Source organism: Maylandia zebra, linkage group LG23, assembly GCF_041146795.1.
Source record: "Maylandia zebra isolate NMK-2024a linkage group LG23, Mzebra_GT3a, whole genome shotgun sequence".
In the NCBI taxonomy this organism is placed as follows: domain Eukaryota; kingdom Metazoa; phylum Chordata; class Actinopteri; order Cichliformes; family Cichlidae; genus Maylandia; species Maylandia zebra.
In genome coordinates this window covers 49,191,913-49,212,193 of record NC_135188.1, presented here as the reverse complement: position 1 = coordinate 49,212,193, position 20,281 = coordinate 49,191,913, and the positions used below count along the sequence as shown (strand labels likewise).

The window sequence follows — 20,281 nt, the reverse complement described above, 5'->3', positions numbered from 1 at the left end:
GAAAAGCTTACCATCATGAGATACATGGCTCGCCAACAGCTCCACTATTCTGGTATCCTTCTAGCTGTCTGGACTTTTGCAGACCTACGTGGACATGAGGGGGTATCTTGGCCTTATCTGACAAATGACTCTCGCTAACTCATTTCACAGGAGCTACTTTTCACCTTTAAAACGTGTTTTTAAAATGTCTTCAGGGTGTGCCACAAGCTCTGGAACAATTTGAGTTGTAAAAACAAAAACAGCAATCAGAAAAAAAACTTGTTTATGGACAGTGTGGCTGCAGCTAGATCCAAATAAATGGATGAGGAAAACCTGTGTAATAAGGACATTGGGTGATTGTTTCTGCAGCGAGACACAGTCCACCCAGAGTGTTTTAGACGAATTGATGCTGGAGCCAAGTATCAAAAACAAATTCCAGTCAAAGGCATTGATAGGCTAGGATGTTTCAAAGGTCCAGTAAGGTTGTGTTCAGAGCAACATCTGCACAGCGAATTAGGAAAAATAATTCAACAATGTTTACAAAACAGGATACAGACACGAGGGATGAATGAAAAAAGGAAAATAATCTTAAGTCAACCTGCGGACGGTGGATAATAAAATACAACCCTTCTATCATCGTATCCATCTGAACAAACATCATGGCTTCCATCAGGTTGCTCCTGCTACTTTCAACGTTTTTTTCACAACAGCCTAAAAGGTCAACTTTCAAAGTGGAATCAGCACTTCTGAAGTCAGCCAGTGATGTTTGACAAGAGTTCAACATCCCTTCTAGTTCATCCTGGAGGTGTTCGGTAGGGTTCAGCTTCTTCACCAACCCCATCCACCCATCCTTTTATGGATGTGCACTGGAGGCAGGGAAGAAAGCTGTGCTGATTTTAGTTAGAATGAGATGGATCCAACTCATAATGAAGCATGAGGCACAAAACCCGTGATAAACAAGGTTTATTTTGGAAGGTTGATATGGTTGTGATATTCAGCAAGCAACAGTTCACAGAAATGCTAATGAATACTGACTGTACGAATGCTAAGAATGGGAACTGATAAGATCAATATCACCGATTGATTTTCACTGGCTCCGCTTTTAGAGTCATCACCTTCACTAAGCAGCACATCAACAACATTATAGTCGTTCAGAGTAATTGCATGCTGTGCGATCAGTGCTGGGGTCATTACTCAAAAATATATTAGAACACCGTTCTTAAAAGCAATGAAGTGCTTTAGTTTACTGTTCCCAGGAGAAAGTCCTTTGTGACCTGAAACTATCATCTTATAAGCATTTAATAACATGAGGCTACAGTCCCAGCACACACCGACACAAATCCCTGTCCTGACGAGGACACGCATGTGATCCTTGTCTTAGTATTTAGGTATGAACACGAAGCAAAGATGAAAACCAGCACAGAGACTTTAAGCGATCGCCACGGTGCCTCTACTTTAGAAACATGAACAGGTAGAGATGAAGGCTTCATCGCTGGCTTCGATGCCGGTCAATGTTCAGGCTCTGACCGCTGGGCTGGCGTCAGATTCACGATGCTTTCATTTAACTCTGGGTTCTTGGCTAGCTTAGCGTTAGCACGCTGTGCTGTCTGTGTAAGCGCCTCCAAAGAGCTGTTGTGTTAGCGACATCATTAACAGCTGTTTCTGTCCTGACACACTTTCCTTTGTACCACTGCACTCTCACGGTTTTGTGCAATAAAGATAACTGTGCCACCTCATCGGCGCATGAACTGAAATCGGCTGACTGTAGTGCAAATGCAAGGGGATAAGCAGGGTTGATGGGCAGGCAGACTAACTATAACTGGGAACTGGTTCTTCTAGAGAATTTAGATTCGTATCCCTACCAACTGCACATTCACTCTGTACTGTGATGCACTAAATGAGGCTCTTACATAACATCCTTGGCTTTAAATAAAATACGACAACAAGAATGAAAATGAGTGAGGTGCAGCAAAGCGCCTGCAGAGCAGCTGTGGCTCTACAGTCATGGCAAAAACCTTGGGCTGTGGAGACCTAACGCAGAGATGTTACACAGCTTTACATTATTAGATGTGACAACAGTTCAGTGGTATGTTGTCTCCAACAGCACCTCACGTTCCACGTCCACTATACTTTGAACTCCATTGACAGCACAGAATTCAAATGTGTAGCTGCGAGACATCAAACAGTGATGTAAGGCACTTTCTTTACAAGTGCTACTGGTTTCCTGTCCAAGTGTCTGACTACATATAGAATAAGTCATTAATGACTGCTGATCAGAAGACTGTTACAGTACCAGTCTGCAGTCACATTGAACATGACTACATGAACATTTTAAAAAGAGAGAAACTATAAAACACGACTATATAAAAGGACCTGATTTTTTTTCTGTTTTATACCCAGAAAGTAACAGTCTTTTGGTTTCAGATGAACCAGATATTTTTGCATATGAATGGCTCAGAGAATAAAAACAAAAAATAAAATAAACTCAAAGTAGCAGATAAATAAAAGTATAAAAAGCTAACCATGTCTTTAGTTTCATACATACACGTCACAGCATCTGTCCTTTGGAAGTTCATTATTACAGATAAGATGCAAATCCCCCAATTTGATAAATAAGTGTTTTCTCCAACAGAGTACCTGCAATAGTAGTTTTACAATGTGTGTTGTTAGTTATCCACATAAATCAATCGATTAATAAATAGACACGGCTGAGGGATCAGAAGTTTTTGAAGACCTCCAAGTCTTTCTCGGCCACGGGGGGGTCTTTTTTCCAGTCGTCCTCTGGGTAAACATCAAAGTTGGAGGTGTCGCCCTCATGGGAAACCTTAGGAACTATAGGAGGCTGGAAACAAGGAGGAGGAACATGTTAAATGGAGGTGTGGACCTGCAGGGCAATGCTAGTGAGTAGTCACATACAGGCAGTGTTCTTAATTCATCCAAAGTTTGATCCATAAACATCCGGACAGGGACACAGTTCTCTATTCTGCACTACAAAAATAGATCGCGATAACACACAGACTTAAATTCAGTTCAAAGGGTTATTCATTTCATTCCGACGTGTCGTCCCTTGAAGCCACACAGAGGCTGTAGAGCTGGATTGTTTCCTATCGTTTCCTCGTGACTGAAATCCTCTGTATTTACATTCCTGAAGCCACCTCTCGATTGAATATTGCCACATTCTTCTCCACTCAGCCAACTGAGCCAACATTTTTTCTCTTTGCGTGGGTTTTCCCTGAATTCTGTAGTTACTGAGCTCACCACAGCATTTCGTCTGTAAACACCGAACCCGACAGTCGATCGAGCAGTTTTCACCATGTGTCCCGTAGCTTTGGTTTTTCCACCGAGATCTCTTTGGATTGCAAACAGTTTGCAAATGCAAAGACATCATCATCATCAAAGCATTCGCCATTGAATAATTAAGAAATAGAGCAAAAACGTCCAATTACTCTATGCACCTGTAGAAACTGAAGAAAACAGGAATGTCTGCAATGTGAAAGTCCTTAAATGAAAGTCTACAATTCAATCACAGCATTATTGCATCATTCGAAACCATCGGTGTACTCGTGCACAAAAGCAAAATTGTGAAAATGATTCTAATGTCCAAAATGTAAGCAGATTTTTTACCATCCTGATGTGAATGTAGCTGAACAGGTGAAAAATACACCGAATCAAACCCACCTTTAGTTTCCTCAGAGGAACGGCCTCCCAGTCAATAGTTTTAAACCATCGGTGCTTTTTCACGTCGTCGGCTCCATTCTGAAACAGACAGCACGATGTGTATGTACACACAGTGTTGGGAATATGTATTTGCCCCCTTTCCTCACTTCACAGTTTTTTGTATATTTGTCACTCTTTAATGTTCAGTCGCCTGAAATATTGTTCAAAGAAAACCAGAGTAAATGCAAAGTGCAATGTTTAAATAATGATGACAGAAAAATGCTAAAGCAACCTCGCCCCGATACAGGAGATGCTCTGTATCTCATTGTACAACTGTATAGTGACAACAAAGGCATTCTAATCTATTCTACAGTAACTGTAACATTTTGTTGCACCCAGGAAATTCCAGCAGTTGTAACAAAGTAAAATGTTACAGTTACTTTATTACAAATGATGGAATTTCCTGGGGAAACGTCTCACATTCATGGCTCCTGATTTTTAAATCTTTATAGAGTTTTGAAGTGCACTACAATCACAAAAGGATGACGTTATTATTAATCCACACATTGAATATTCAGATAAAGTCGGGCATTATTAAAGTTTTGAAATGAAAACATAGGACTACACATTGTCAAAGGGAAACGGTAAATCAGCGGCACTTTTCTACTGTGAGCAGTCAAAGCGCTTTATACAACTTGCCTTATTCATCCATTCACACAATCACTTTTTTCCACGCTCCTTCAGTCCAACATTCACACTCCACTGGAGGCATCGCAGCAACTCGGGGTTACCATCTTGCTCGGAGATAATATTCGGCACGTAGACTGGAACAAACTGGGGTCGACCCACCAAATGTCCGATTAGCAGGTGACTGGCTCTACCTGAGCTACAGCCAAGTCTACACCGAGGTCATGATTACAGAAACAAACCTCCAGCAGAACCTCATTTATTTCTCTTTTTTTCAGAAAAACACACCATCACCCATGGGGTTTTTTGGATCAGAAAATTGAAATAAACTCCAAAAGTGCACCAGCAGGAACTCTGATAGGCCAGGAACAATACTCATCTCCCACTAATATGCCACATTTGACCAATCAGAGCTCCTGCTGCTGCTCTGTGCAGACTGCACTCAACTGAAATTTGATCTACTTGACTTCCTCAGCGCATGTGTCTGCGTGAGTGAGGTGAAGCCGTGCGAGTGCACTGACCCAGACGAGGCTACAGCTGGTCGGCAGTGTCGGCTGATGTCTCGACTCAACAAAGAGCAGGAGCAGGTAATCAGCATTTGATTTGTCCCTGAGCTTAAGACTGGTTTTTAATATCACACAGCTCAATTTGTCAACTTAAGATGGATGTAAAAACACATTGTGAGGCTTTTAATTTGAAAACATTGTTCAAGAACAAAATTGTCAAATCAGTAGCAAAAATATAAGAAAAAAGTTTATCCATCATTGACCAGGATTATTGGGGACTTTAATGTTTACTTGACAAACGTATCATTTTTTGGACAAAAGTAGTTCATCAGTTTCTTTGAAAGAAAAACTCTCAGTGTGTCATTATTCTAGTGCACTGTTCAACCTCCCAACATCAAAATCTGCGTTCTGTTAATGAGCGATGAGGCTGAGGAATACTGGCAGCCACAGTCAATATCATCATGTGTGGAATTATGTGGCGTTAATCACAGAGCTCAGAGAGGCAGCTGTTTCACTGAGAGCAGCTCACAGTGAAACACTGACTTCACTGATGTTCACTGACACACTTCAGTTTGAATGGAGATCTGCACTGCGCTGCCATACTGCGTCACACTCAGTGCATTTCAATCATTTCCCCAGCGAGTTTGACAGTTAGCAAAATAATAATCATAATTTTAAAAAATAGCATGTGTAACGTACACGTACTGGAAAATGATTTACTAGGACTCACCTATCATGCGACTGTCGTTTTCCATCAAACACTCATTAAAACAGTGACCAACAGGTATGTTAGCGCAGCGGTCTCCAACCTTTTTTGCGCCACGGACCGGTTTATGCCCAACAATATTTTCATGGACCGGCCTTTAAGGCGTCGCGGATAAATACAACAAAATAAAAGTAGTACCGGTACTGAAAAAAAGAAGATTTCTTCATAACACACGTGAAAAGACCCAGGAAAACCGAGTTAACGATAAAAACGATAACAAAATAACGCTGGAAACCGATAAAAACCCTGAAAACTATACATACAACTATATAGTTTGTATATACACTTTCAAGCACTTTTAAGCACCACATCTGAAATTCAAGCACTTTTCAAACCTTGAAAAGACAACACTAAAATTCAAGCATTTTCAAGGATTTCAAGCACCCGTACGAACCCTGCTACTAAACTTGGACACAATACAGCCTGTAATTCTATCAAGGACTCATTAGAAAAGAGGAGGAACATATTCTTCTGCTGTGTTCATGTTCTTCATCGTGGCTGCTGCGAAGGCTTAATTGGTCGTGGTCAGGTTATTAAAAACTATTGTTGGTATTCAAATTTGTTACGGACATATGAATGCCTCAACACCCCGACTTGAACTCATGAGTTCTTAAGCTTTTAGAAGTTAATGAGAAACCCAAAGGTCACTAATTTACAGGCTAACAGTTCAGGAGCACAGCAGACGACCAGGTTTGAGGAACTCGAGCTCGTATCCAAGCTTTTACATCGTCCTTACAACTAGCACGCTGTTGATCATGAGGGTTTACATCTCTTGCACGCAACGTCCAAGAATCAAACCAACTAAATGAAGTCAGAAGGAAAATCCACTTGTTTGAACTACTAGATGCAGCTTGAAAGCAGCACCAACCACTTTCCTGGGTGTAAGTCCATCTGGCTCTGACAACCCTGCCACATCCAAAGTCACTAAGTCACTTCGCTTCTTAAATGTTTCTTTCAACTTCAGTAGGTCATCTAAACAACCCCTACATGGGCTGCAGTCAGCTGATTGACTGATTAGACATTTCTGTTAACAAGCAGTTGAACAGGTCTAATGAATGCGTCACATGACCTCCTGTTGTCATAAGACGCAGACACACTTCTGCCACATGGTGAGATTTATTAAAACATGCCAGTCTCAGAGTGGGATCCACCAGAACCATCAATAATGAAACAGCTGTGAGGAACGGGAAGGACATCAAATCAGAAAGAAGATCAACTAAACGAACACACGGCTAAAACTGGAGTAGATTACTCCAGAACTTCCTGGACGTTGTTGTGAGCTGGAAAAATCCCAAACAAAGGAACAGAAAAAACATCCAAGAGAGAGCGGGAAGTCTGGTCACCCAACGGAGAGTGACCAATTTCAAATAAGTCATCAATGCAGCAGCTCAAATGCACAGTAATACAATCCTGGGTAACTGACTGTAACAAACTGGACATTTCTCTGAAACGAGCTGGCGCTCATTAAGCAGAATGGCTTTTAAAACCATAACTGTAAATTGCATCCATCTGTTTTAAAATCTGTGAGCATAAAAAAGAGCCGCCCTCTATTAACACTCGTGTAGTATAAGAAAAAAAAGAATTTCAAATGATTGTTGGTCTATGGAGCGTTTCATACCTACACATCAAACCTACGTATGTTTGAAACTCTGTCTTTGTCCTCAGAACTCTCCATACTTCTGTCTGAAATAAATGTCTCCAACTTGACGTTCTTCAGAAGAGTGAAGCGGCTGCTCTCACTGGAGAATATTTACATTATAATTCAGACGTATTACACATGTACTGAAAAACCACAATAACTCCAAAAACCCTTCTGCATAAGTCTATTTCTTCAGGATTACGGTGCTCCAGCCGGACCACGGGCTTGTGCTAGTCATCAACTGCCTACTCAGAGTAAGACATACGGTACCACGTGGTTACAGGAGGCAGCAAATCAAACTAACTCACCTTCATGTTGCCTAGCCGTCTGGCTCGGTCAATCACGAGAAACTTCTTTATGAGGTCTCTGAGGAGACAAAGGAAAAGTCAGTGAATCCACAGCTTCACAGTATAGTTGTACAGCACTGTCTCTGTGGGACACAACCACTCATGTCTTTCCAGCGCTGTCACAATGACAAATATCTCCTCATTAAAGGGTGACTGACGGCCTATTACAGGTGACAAAGTGAGGTGTGTCCATCTGACAATCTCCAACTGAAGCAACTGAGAACATTTTTCAGCAACACCTTCATCAGACTATAAATCAGAACATGTGATATAAACATCCACAGGTTTTCTCTCACAGGTGGCTGTAGCTCAGGAGGCGGAGCAGGTCACCTACTGATCGGAAGGTTGGAGGTTCGATCCCAGGCTCCTCCAGTCTGCAGGCCAAGTATCCTTGGACAAGATACCAACCCCAAGCTGCTCTCCGATGCATCCATCGGAGTGTGAGTGTGTGTGAGTGTGGTTAGAAAGCACTCAGTATAGCGGTGGTGTGACTGGGTGAATGTGGCGTGTTGCATAGAGCGCTTTGAGCACTCCGGGAGAGTAGAGAAGCGCTCTATAAGAATCAGTCCATTTAACAAGTCCTAAGGTAGCAGCTCATAATACTCGTTTCCTCTTGTGCTGGGACATTTCTCCAGTCTGTCTGCTTGTCTACATTCAACAGCAGCTGCTGGAGAGACGGCGGGTGTCCCTCTGTGCGGCCTGTCACAGTTTGATGGATGGGACACTGTGGTGTGGACTGTGTAAGAAAGATATTCATAATTGTGGGAATATTAAAAATCCCTTCCTCTGTTGGCTGCTAGATAGATGGCTTAAGAGTGGGAAGCTGTGACTTTGCTGAATTATCAGTGGAAGCTGTGACCTCTCCACAGTCACTGCATTAGAACTTAGTGACACACACTCCCACCCAGAGTGCCTGTAATCATTCCTGCTCCTCAGGCTGTTGTGATGGGTGTTGTGCACTGGGTGGGGAACCAGTCTAAAAAGGCCAGGTGTGTCATCAGTGACTGCAGATCCACCCAAAGTGCCTCTTTAACCACAGGGACCCTCAGGAAACGGCCCCAACAGCCGTTTGAAGTTTTACACTGAGTCATGTTAGTGTGTCAGTCAGCCTCAGTTGGGATACGACTGGCCACATCCTGCAAACAGGTCCACCTGCAGGCCTTTTTTGAGCAGCTGTACCACCATCATGCATATATCTGCATATCCAATAAGTACTGAAGTACATATTGGGGTGGTTGTGGGTCAGGAGGTGGAGGAGGTGGCCTTCTAATCAGAGCGGGTGTGAGTCGACCTGTGGCAGCTCCAGTCTGCGTGCCAAAGGGAAGGATGCTAACCCGGGGTTGCTCCCGATGCGTTCACTGGAGCACGACTGTGCACGACAATTCCTAAGGTACACACAACGAGTCAACATGTTTCTATGTTACGATAAAGTTTAAAGACATTTCTAAAGTTTAAATGAAACGAGCCCTCCTGAGCGATGAACACTTCTGCTCCAGGAGTCACAGCGTTTGATGGGTTTACTGTCAGCAATCACAACCTACTCCAGTTTCTAGTGTTTCATAAATTACAATTGTTTCCACAATGTCTGTGTTCTTAGCAAAGTCTCACTGTACAGATGTTTTCCACTGTAAACACATTCATGCAGTGTTTCTTTCTGCTTTCACTCTGACAGAAGCATCACAGGACACCTCGACATACTGACAAGGAATGAAACAGCCAACCTTCCAACTAGATGGCCTGTTCTACCTAAATAACATTCACAGCCACTCCTGTGGTTAACGATAAAGACCAACATTGGCAGACCGATTGCTGGGTTGTGTGTCTGATCCCCTGCATGATGCCCACATCTTACTTGACATAGAAATCCAGATGACGTGGGAATTCCAGTTTTGCAGCCAGAATCTTCTGATAGATTCCAAATGGATTGTCATCAAAGAAAGGTGGATACCTGTGGAAAGACAGAAACGTCAGCCCAGCCTGCTCATCTGAAGCTACAGACACACACTGACACACAATCACAATTCAGGATCATGATGCAAGGAACAGGTAACAGAGGCAGGAGCTAAAAGGCTCGCGCTCACCCGAGTCACTTAAACCTATGAACGAACATGTGAGGGGTCACCATTCTGGTGCAGACAGTGCAGTCTTTGTCCACAGCTGATGATTGTGTGTGTGTCTGTGTGTGTACGCGCCCTCTACCATCCATCCACTGAATGCTTTCCCAGCTCTCAATTCTTCTTTTGGCCTGGACAAGTCATTACCCACAAATTACATAATGGCAGCTGCCTCTAAAGACATTGCACACGGAGCAGCGAGGCACATAATAACACAGTTTGTCACACCCTGCTTGTGTTCCCAGTGAAAAGTTGCAGCCATAAAACGGTTGGATGTGGGGCCTGTGGGAGCTGCAGTTTCTCTGAAACTGATGCTGTCACAGCTGAGGAATTTAGGTCAGATTGAGAATGCAAGTCATCCACCTCAAAACAGCAAAGGCCTGACTGCAGTGCGTCCAACATCCATTTACCCTGTGTGAAGATCAAGCTTCACACACGACTATGCTGCACTCCAAAGACAAGCTTCTTCAGTTCTAAAGACGTCTTCAAGCAACTTAAAGGAGTCCAGCTGCTTTCTTTCCAAGCTCCTTAGACGACATGACCTGGATGACTGAGGACCTACACGGTTACACACACATGTACTGGTTGTTTGAAGCCAATATACACATACTACATATGTATATGATTTTCTGTAGATTAGTAGAATGACAATCTTCTCATTACCGTATTTCCCGGACTACAAAGCGCACCTGAATATTAGCCGCACAAGCTAAAATCAGGGGAAAATCCTGTTTTGTACATACATTAGCCGCACCTGACCAAAAGCCGCAGGTGTTTCAATGTTGACTTATCATATGTAAGAGAATATGCACAAAGGGAATTGTCAGGAAAGAGATGGCTGTTTGGAGACACACCCCTTTTATTAATATTTTGAAAAACAAGTTATGGGTACATATTTGCACATGTGCTGTGCTTCATAAATGAGTAACAAATGTAGTACATAACAGTAACCTATAGCACACCAGAAAAATAGATTCGGACTACCTTTTAGGCTCAGGTGCAGCGACACGGCTTTAACAAGAAGAAAAGTCAGTCATTCACCACCATCTTCCTGCGCTCTAAAACCACCAAAGTCCTCTCCTCCAGTGTCGGATACGAACAGGCTCAGGATGGCTTCGTCATCCACTCTCCGCTTCTTTCCTTCGTTGTCACTTTCAAAACCAAAGAAATCTTCGTTGTCAGTGTCAGAGTCGAACACCCTCTGAAGGGCCGTGGCGGTGTCCTCCTCTCCATCATGCAGCAGTCCAGCCCTTCAAAATCCGTTGGTGATCGTGGATGTTTTCGCACTTTTCCACGCTGTCAGATTCCACCGGTGGAGTTGAGCATAACTTGCTTTTCGCAAGTTTATCGCCGCTCGTCATCCACGCCTCCCGCTGAACGCGTAGCGCTACTGTGAAGTTTGTTTTTCGCGCTACTTGTACGGCACTATGTTGCCTGGCGGATGGACATGTGACCAACATACCACTCTTGAACCCCGATCCTTCCACCAGGCAACGTAGTGCCGTACAACAGCGGAACAAACAAAACAAATCGTCTTACGATATCACAAAAATCATGGACAATCCATAGAAAAGCCGCACCTGACTAAAAGCCGCAGGGTTCAAAGCTTGTGCAAAAAGTAGCGGCTTATAGCCCGACAATTACGGTAAATATCCTTTTTTTGTTCATTGGCATTTTGACATAATTTGGCTTTTGAATGAAAAATAAAATTCCCGGCTCGCCCCGGGAGCTTGAGGGTCCTGCGCAGTATCTTAGCTGTTCCCAGGACTGCGCTCTTCTGGACACAGATCTCCGATGTTGTTCCCGGGATCTGCTGGAGCCGCTCGCCTAGTTTGGGAGTCTCTGCACACAGTCCCACAGGATCTTAGCTCGGTCATTCTCCACCACCCTTGGGGGCGTCTCTCATTTTGACCTCGGGACGTCCAGGCTGCATTCGGCACAGATGTTCCTGTACACTATGCCGGCCACTTGGATATGATGCTCCCTGCACGCCCTGCCTGCTGGCATCTTGCACCCTGCTGTTATGTGCTGGAGTAGGGCAGGGTTTTGATGATCGATTTATCGATTAAAATAGATTCTAGCTTGGATAACGTGATATCGATTCATCAAAATCCTGAATCGATTTTTAAATATAAATTTATTTTGGCCGAAACGCCAGAATCTCAGGTGAAACCTCACAAAATTTCAACAACCACCAAACAGCTGAAACAGTGAATCAGAGCAGGAACACGGACTCTGCACAGAGACGTGAACACAAAGCTCGATCCGCTGACGGATCAGGATCAGTGAGATGTGACTTTCTCGCCGACGGCACGGACACGGTCCGGGCTGAAAGCCGACAGCTCGCTGATCCTGATGTGTCGGCGGGTCGAGCTTTGTGTTCACGTCTGTTTTTGTGCTGATTCTGAAGCTGCAGGTTTGATCTCTCTCCAAACAATATTGACTGAACCAGCAGCCAAAGAAGATCCAAACTAAGCTTCACATAAACATCGTCATGGATTCACTCTGACTTTTGCTGTTTTGCTTCCACCACACCACTTCCTGCACCTCTCTCTCTGCATTATTCACTTGCTCGTTACGCACCAGTCTGAGCACCAGCGCTGTCAGCCGCTGCTTTGTTTTACTTCCGACAACAGAGCCTCATTTCTGCCGTTCAACACTAATCAAATTAAAACTTCTTAAAATTATGCAAAACGCCGTGTCTGTAATAGAGATGGCACGATACCACTTTTTTATGTCCGATACCGATATCATAAATTTGGATATCTGCCGATACCGATATGAATCCGATATAGTGTGTTTTAATCAACAAAACTGTTTTTTAATATCTTGCTGCATTTTGTATAAGTTCATACTCAAGTTTAAAACAACAACTACACTAAAGCTATTCTGTTATACCTGTATGCAAAAAAAATATTTCATAGTTCAGCAACACTGATCAATCTAATAAACTTAAACCTACACCATCCTCCCTATTCTGGTATTTTAAAGAGTACTTAGCATAAATATTAAGCAGCCTAACTAATAGGGTTCCAACTCCCAGCAACAACAAAAATAAATAAATAAAAAATAGGGAACCACCCCTCACGCTCCACCTCATGATGCTTAATCGACGTAATCAACCTTAATTTGATGTAGTGTGAAACAAAATACACAGAAATCAATTATTTTTCAAGAAATATTAAATAGATTCAACATCTTTCTTCAACAAAATTGCAGACTGCACAGATGGTACCTTCCCAAAGGAAAAAGTACTATACCTTACTAGGGTATACTATATATTAGACTTAATAGTTACTATATACAGTAATGGACTTCTATTCATTTTACATCAAATTAAAACTTTGGGTGTCAGATAATTTTTTATTAAAAGCTCGACATTTTAAATGAGAATAAGAAAGAAAAGTATGTCTTTGTGCCCCCTTTTCCCTGTTAATGCCCTATCGGCCCCCCTGGCTAAACTTTGCTAGATCCGCCCCTGCACAGTTACCAGCGTCAGCTACGTAGAAAAAGATCCTCGAGTAGAAAGTAATAATAAATACATTCTAACAACAGCTGATCAAGCTTAAACGTGCTGCTGTTGTTCAGCCGCTGGTTTCCTCTTTCTGGTGCAAAGTGGACCAAAAACAAACAAGAGACACGGACTCGAGACAGAAAAGCCGATCAGCTGATCGTTAAGCAGTTTCATGATTGAAGTAGCAGCAGGAGAGGCAGTCGCTCCATATATCGTTTGTTAAGCTTAATGCAGGAATGCTTTACAAACATTCAGAGATGGACTTACACACTTGCTTTACTTCTCTCGGGATAACTTTGTCGGAGATGAAATGCCGGGTTGCTAGCGAAGCTCCACATGCTATCCAGACCACCGACAGGTCCCGCATGCCACAGCCGCTCTATCACGTGATGCATACTGCTCCGACATGCTAACGTTCTGAGGTGAGTTACGGCGTGTTGCAAGTTTTCTGAGGTGCTTTCGTGATATTTAATGGATCGGATTACATTTTTTATTTTTCTCCGATATCCGATCCAGTAATTTAGGTCAGTATCGGACCGATACCGATACGTAATATCGGATCGGTCCATCTCTAGTCTGTAATCAACCCTGTAACTCTGCTTCACTTCAGCAGCATCAGGTCATGTTCACATGTTGATTCATGGTTTTCTTTCGTTTTCGTTCTACTGCAGAATATTTTTAAGGTTGTCTGCTTTACAAAGTCAGGCCAGAAAAATCTGCTTCATGTTTTTCTGTTTTATCCTCAGTTACTTTGATCTGCTGTGATGCTCACACCTGTGATGAAGTCTCACAAGCGTCAGCTTTGTTTTGATATATAAAAATATGGATGTGTGCTGTGATCAGGATTACAATATTTCTGGCTGTCTGAGGCAAAATTTCCTGATTCAAATCGAATCGATTCCACAAATCAGTGATGACACCCAGCACCATGCTGGACTGTCTCAGGGGCATCTTTACACACCTGGGGTCTTGCCTGGTGTATAGACCCCAGCCTCTATGGATCTTGTACTCAGAGCTTGTTCCTGTGCTGCCATGATTAGTGCTCTGTGCTGTCTTTCAGTCCAGCTTTGTCCAGCCTCTGGTAGGATTCTGGATGGCAGCCACCTCCTCTATCTGCCGTTCCATGATGGTTCCTCCTCTTCCTCGGGTCTCTGCTGCCTGAGGTACTCCCTAAGCATGCCGTCATGTTTGGCCATCTTCCTGATGTACTCGCAGATGTTCGTTGTCTCATCCTGGACCGTGCTGCTGACGCTCTCCAGTCCCCGGCCTCCTTCCTTCCACTTAGCCTACAGCCTCAGGCTGCTGGATGTGGGGGGAAAGCTTTCCTGGCAGCCTCTTCATGGTTAATGTACACATTACTTTAAATTTGAATATTAGCGCTGCAAAATAGAGCCTCTGCTGATTGCAAGGGAACGTTACAATAAAGAAGAATTCTCCAGAAACCAGTTGCATCCACAAAGCTAACCAATGTGAGGAGATCATGAGCTTTTCTAAAGTAAGATCCTGTCCTTGTAAAATGCCCTCGAATGAGATTTTATGTCAGCTTCATGAAACAGCCTCAGGGGAACCTCTGAGGTGTTCATTCAATTACTAGAAAGCCTGAAGAATCACTAAATGATCATGCATCGTAGGTTTGTCCCAGCATTTTCAAATCAGATTGTATTGACGGCTGCAGTGTGGAGGAACTGGAGTCCAGACCAGCAAGTGTCCCCTCCAGCAGCTCCATGTAACCACCAGGCTGATGCTCTGCTGAGCTGAGGTGGAAAATCAGGTACTGCAGAAAAGTAAGTTGTAGAAGAAATAAGGTTTCATATACACGGCCACATGTACTGCAACTGCAAATACTAAAAGGGTACTGGTTTCCATTAAGGACAGGAATATGGGCCCAGAAGTAAAATTATAAGGGAGACTTTCCCCCTCATCCTTGACTTGATGTTTTTCCTACACAAGCTTTGGCCCAAAGCAGGATGATCTACTGATGCTGAGTTCTCAAAAACAGCTGCTGCATTCTTTGGTGGAGACGTGTGACAAACAGCTTCACGGCGATGCTGAATGAAGAGTCTTTGTCCGACTGTGGAAGTGTCCCTCTGCTGGGAGCAGCACAGCCTGCAGCTTTTCCCACATACACCAACACTTCAACGCCTGCTCACACTCATACTTGGAAAAAGGTCACATTCCTTCCACCAATTCAAAGCCATGGAGCTTTTCCCAGCAAAACACAGAACCTAGATGGAGGAGGAGGACAGGCCAGGCTCACAGAAAGGTGGCATTTCAGTGCAAGTGGAGGAGGGCGCTCCACGGGGTTCAGCGTGATTGATGTAAGAGCGTTATGTAGTCTGGACAGGTGTCAGTGGCACATCAAGGGTCAATATGAAACTCTGTGAAAGCTTTTTTCCTTTCAGACTGGAATGTGTCCGAGTCACTGCTTCGTGTGTCCCTCCAGACAGACGGTCTGAAGATTTTGCACTGAGACACAGAGTCCACAGTTTAACTCTTTCTTCCATCCTCAGGCAGTTTTTACACATTTGTGTTAAGCCCCGCCCCCCGTCACTGAGGGACATTTCAGTTAAGATCCTCTTTCCTCCGTTTTGCTTAGTTGCAGAACAGAAAGTGATGCAGTGTGGGATGCACAAACAGACGACTCTGAGGAAGCCTAAATCCACAGAAACACTGTGGGAAGTTCTCACCGATGCTAAACCAGCTACTCGCCAGTTGGCTTGAAGACCAGTTTTTCTATCTTCACTCATTTTGTGGTAACGACAAAGTACTCCTGCCATTACTTTCAAAGGGTCTCTGGCATGCTGTAGTGCTTCCACCCACAGTGCTGTACATAATGCAACATGCACTGTGCAGTGAAATCATTGCTGGATTAATGTCTCTGAAACAAGCCAATCACAGCCTTCAGCACTGCTGGAATGCCACAGACGAATGGAAATCCTTATTGTTTGTGAGCACATGAGAACAAACAGAGGTGCTTTCTATAAGGATCAGTGCTGTTGTTCTTCCTGTGCTACAATGAGGCCCATTCACAGATTAATTTGTCCCAGCTCTACAGCCTCTAATAATGACAAGATTTCCCAGCATGAGACAATAACAGCAGTAATGCAGGTCTCTCCTGGAAATGAGATTTTTACCTGTAAAAACAAAGGACTAATAAGTCAAAGTACGATTAACTGAATAATTCTTCTGCTCCATGAACACAAACCACTGCAGTGGTCTGCTCTCTCCGTGCTGCTTTATGTCTACCCAAAAGCTTATTTCAGGCATGTGAGGGAGACCTCGGTGGTTGTCAGTGTGTACCTGCCTTATTGTGTGTATCTGCAGATATTTCTCTGAGCTGTCAGACTGTAGATTTCAGCACGTCTCCCTCCACATATCAGCCGTGGCCTTGGGCCTGACTTTAACCTCCTAAGACCCAAAATCTTCCACAGGATACATTTTCAATCTCTCTTTGATATTTGGGCTGATTGGGTCCTGATGAATGTAAAAACAAAGAATTACCAGATTTTTTTTACCTTATTTTTGTTTCTAAGAAAAATGAGAGCCACATATGAAGATATTCGTTTAAAATGTTGATAGAGCAGTAGCAGCATTACGTCCTCGTCAGTGGACATCAGGCCCTTGTAGAGCAAAATTGAGTATTTTGGTCTAAATAACCCAAAATGTGATGCCCACATATGTGGACGCAGGTCCTAGGAGGTTAAAGGTCAAACAGGTTAGACTCTGACTGCCTTTTACAAAATGAAGGAGTGCAGATTTACCCCAGTCGGTCTAATGGCGGAGAGTGCCCTCTAGTGTTTACAGCAGGTGTAGAGATGTTTACCATAGACTGCACCACTTACCCAGCCAGCATTTCAAAGATGAGGATGCCCAGAGCCCACCAGTCCACTGCCCGGCCGTGACCTTTGCTTTGGATGACTTCAGGGGCCAGATACTCAGGAGTCCCACACAGAGTCCAGGTCCTGATTGCCAGAGAGGACATCAAATATTTATTCCATCTCCTGCTTCTTCAATCCAAACCTACTTGTGTGACAGCTGAGTTATTATGAATAACAGGTTTCATTGTAATTTTCTTTCTGTCAAAGTTATTGATTCTTTCCATATAACTAGCAGAGTAAGAACAGCTTTGGTGTGAAATGGCTTCATGTTCAGATCATAAATGAATGTTATTAATTCATCCAGTGGCTAAACTGGCCACAGAAGACCAACGTGAGCCTTTTTAGGATGAAGGGTTTCAGGTGATTCTAACATCCTTCTCATTTGTATTTGCATCACCATGATGCTTCTGCAGTTGGTCCAGAGACAAGATGCAAACACAAACAGTTCTGTGATCCCCGTTATCATTTCTTTTTGTAACCTTTACGTTCCACACTGCTAACGTGATCTGCACTTGCATTCTGGCCCAGCTGTGTCATCTTCAGTATTACCATGAGGATGTGGGGCCTCAGTGTGGACGTGGGAAGAGTAATGGATCGATGTCTGCCTGAGTGTAATGTGGGCGGGCATAGGGCTGTTTGCTATAACCATATATATCTGATGACGATATAAAAACGTCCGTCGTTTCATTTTACGCTATCGTTTGTTTCGTGGTGTCGCAAAATAAACTGTTTACGGCAATATTTGTTCATGTTCTGATGTCACTGTAGCGGCTGTGTTCATTTCTTAAAGTTCTCTCTTTCTCTTATATTTAATATCACCACACTACGGACGGACAAGCGCCTGTTTTTATGCGTTGTCGTTAGCGACAACGACGGTAACAGCATCGCGTGTCCGCTTGTTTATGTTCCACATAAACCTTTCACAATAAAGCTCAAGATCCTGTTGAGACTTTTCAAAATAAACTGAATCACGTGAAAGAGCAGATTATTTATGGATGAGAAGTAAAAAAGACGCCAGGTGCTAAAAAATAAACCTCAGACTCAAACGTTAGAACAGGCTTCTCCCCGCAGCACGCCGTGTAATAAATACTCACAAAGAAAACGGCGCCGTTACAACTTATGTCTAAAAACGTATCGTTTCATGCATCAGTTAAAACACTCGACTCCAGCTACACGACGCGCAGCTGGAAACACTTCACGCAAGTCGAGCTGCTCGAGATTCACAGAATTTACAGGAAATGTTACATTTCTGTGATTTATATCGTTATCGGACGATAGATGTCTGATATCGGGACATGAGGTTTTGGTCATATCGCACAGCCGTAGGCCGGCAGTGAAATCAAATACTGAGCAACAAATGAAGGAGGTGCGAACAATAACGGGAAGCAGGAGCAGCTTTAGAGATGCTGTCTGTGTACACTGCCTTACACTTAATGCAATATGCTGCTTTAGTCAACTCTATTCACATTTGTAAACCTCCTTTCAGTTGGGTACACACGATAATGTTACCTTCAGAACAACTTACGCCCGTTCTAGGGTGGACACAGTCTGAGACAAAGGCTCAATCGTGTCGACCAGAACTTTTCAAAATAAGTGAAATGACAATTTGTGAGGTGAAAGAATAAACATGCACAACACTGTTTCAGTCTCTCCACAAAGAAGAAGTCCATCAAAGGATCCAATACTTAGAGGAGCCTTGGAAGATCGTCCTGACTCCACACAGCTAAACAAGCACGCTGGTGAGAGCTGCTTTTGATGCATACAAACTCTCCTGTTATTGTGCAGACTCACATGATCACATGTTCCAAATCCGAGAGTGGAGAACAGATTTATAGACTGTCACGTTAATATAGTGGCAGCCATGTTTAGAGAGACAGCAATCCTGTCAAATGCTACTATTCATGTCCATAAATGCTTTACAACGTCCACAGTGTGCGAATGGAAAACACACAAAGCTTCCATTAAATGCATGTACCGACCGAGAGGTGGGACACACCCTGGACAGGTTGCCAGACTAACACAGACACACTCACACCTACACACAGTTTAACCCTCCACCTGCATGTGTTTAGACTGGCAGGAAGTCGCAGTAACCTGGAGAGAACCCACCTGGACACTGGGAGAAAATCATCAGTGAATATGGGCAGAGGCATTTATAACTGCTGCTGTTGACCCCGCCCACATGTCCACTCTAGCATGTTTAATTGTCTCTCCCTCTCCGTCCTCAGAATTTACAGACCAATAAAAGGCTTAAACTGATCTGTATTCAGACTGGATACAGCTGGTGCTGGACACACACCCACACTCTGCTCTCACCTGGATCTGAAGCTGTGCTGTGAACCATGAAGCGCAGAACAGGAACACAAATCTGTAACTAAACTAATAAAGTACATCAGCTGCTTTGCTGCAACTGGTGACACACCAGCAGACTAATGGAACAAAGAAAAACCAGCCGACACTATTAGTCACAGCATCGCTCCTGCACATTTCAGTTAGGCGTGTTTTAAATGTGCATCACCTCTGCATCATCTTTCTGCCACAGCAACCAAAGTCTTACTTAGTCTATTACTAACAAAGCAGCCACGCCAGTGTGTGAGCGCACTGCAGCAACACTGGGCAGGTTTCATCCTCCAACACAGAACATTAGAGGACAACATCAGAAGATAAGACTGAAACACATCATCATCACTACAGCTGTTTGTCCAGGTGCTGTGATGAAATGCAGTCTAGAGCAGATTACTTACATGTGGCTGTGCATGCTCCTGTCTAGCTGATTGACACTCTCTGCATGTGCCACGCACGCACACACGCGCGCACACACACACGCACACCACACACACACGCACACCACACACACACACACGCACGCACGCACGTACACACGCACACACACACGCACGTACACACGCACACACACACACGCACGCACGCACGTACACACGCACACACACACGCGCACACGCACGCACACACACGCACGCACACACGCACACCACACACACACACACCACACACCCGCACGCGCACACGCACGCACCACACACACACCACACACACACCACACACACCACACGCGCACGCACACACACCACACACACCACACACACACACGCGCACGCACACACGCGCACGCACACGCACGTACACACGCACGCGCACACACACGCGCACACACGCACGCACACACACACCAC

The 20,281-nt window shown here is 43.9% G+C and overlaps 1 protein-coding gene across 1 annotated transcript in view; it reads right to left on the bottom strand.

The window, feature by feature from the left end:
• Positions 1 to 924: 924 nt before the first annotated feature.
• prkx (protein kinase X-linked) overlaps positions 925 to 20,281 on the bottom strand; it is a 35,902-nt gene continuing 16,545 nt past the window's right edge. The window contains exons 4-8 of the mRNA XM_004564117.5: positions 17,052 to 17,171; positions 9,434 to 9,529; positions 7,543 to 7,600; positions 3,658 to 3,735; positions 925 to 2,821 (exon numbers count right to left, since the gene is read on the bottom strand). Coding sequence (XP_004564174.1) covers positions 2,696 to 2,821; positions 3,658 to 3,735; positions 7,543 to 7,600; positions 9,434 to 9,529; positions 17,052 to 17,171 — 478 coding nt within the window. The 3' untranslated portion in view covers positions 925 to 2,695. The remainder of the gene's footprint in view (positions 2,822 to 3,657; positions 3,736 to 7,542; positions 7,601 to 9,433; positions 9,530 to 17,051; positions 17,172 to 20,281) is intronic.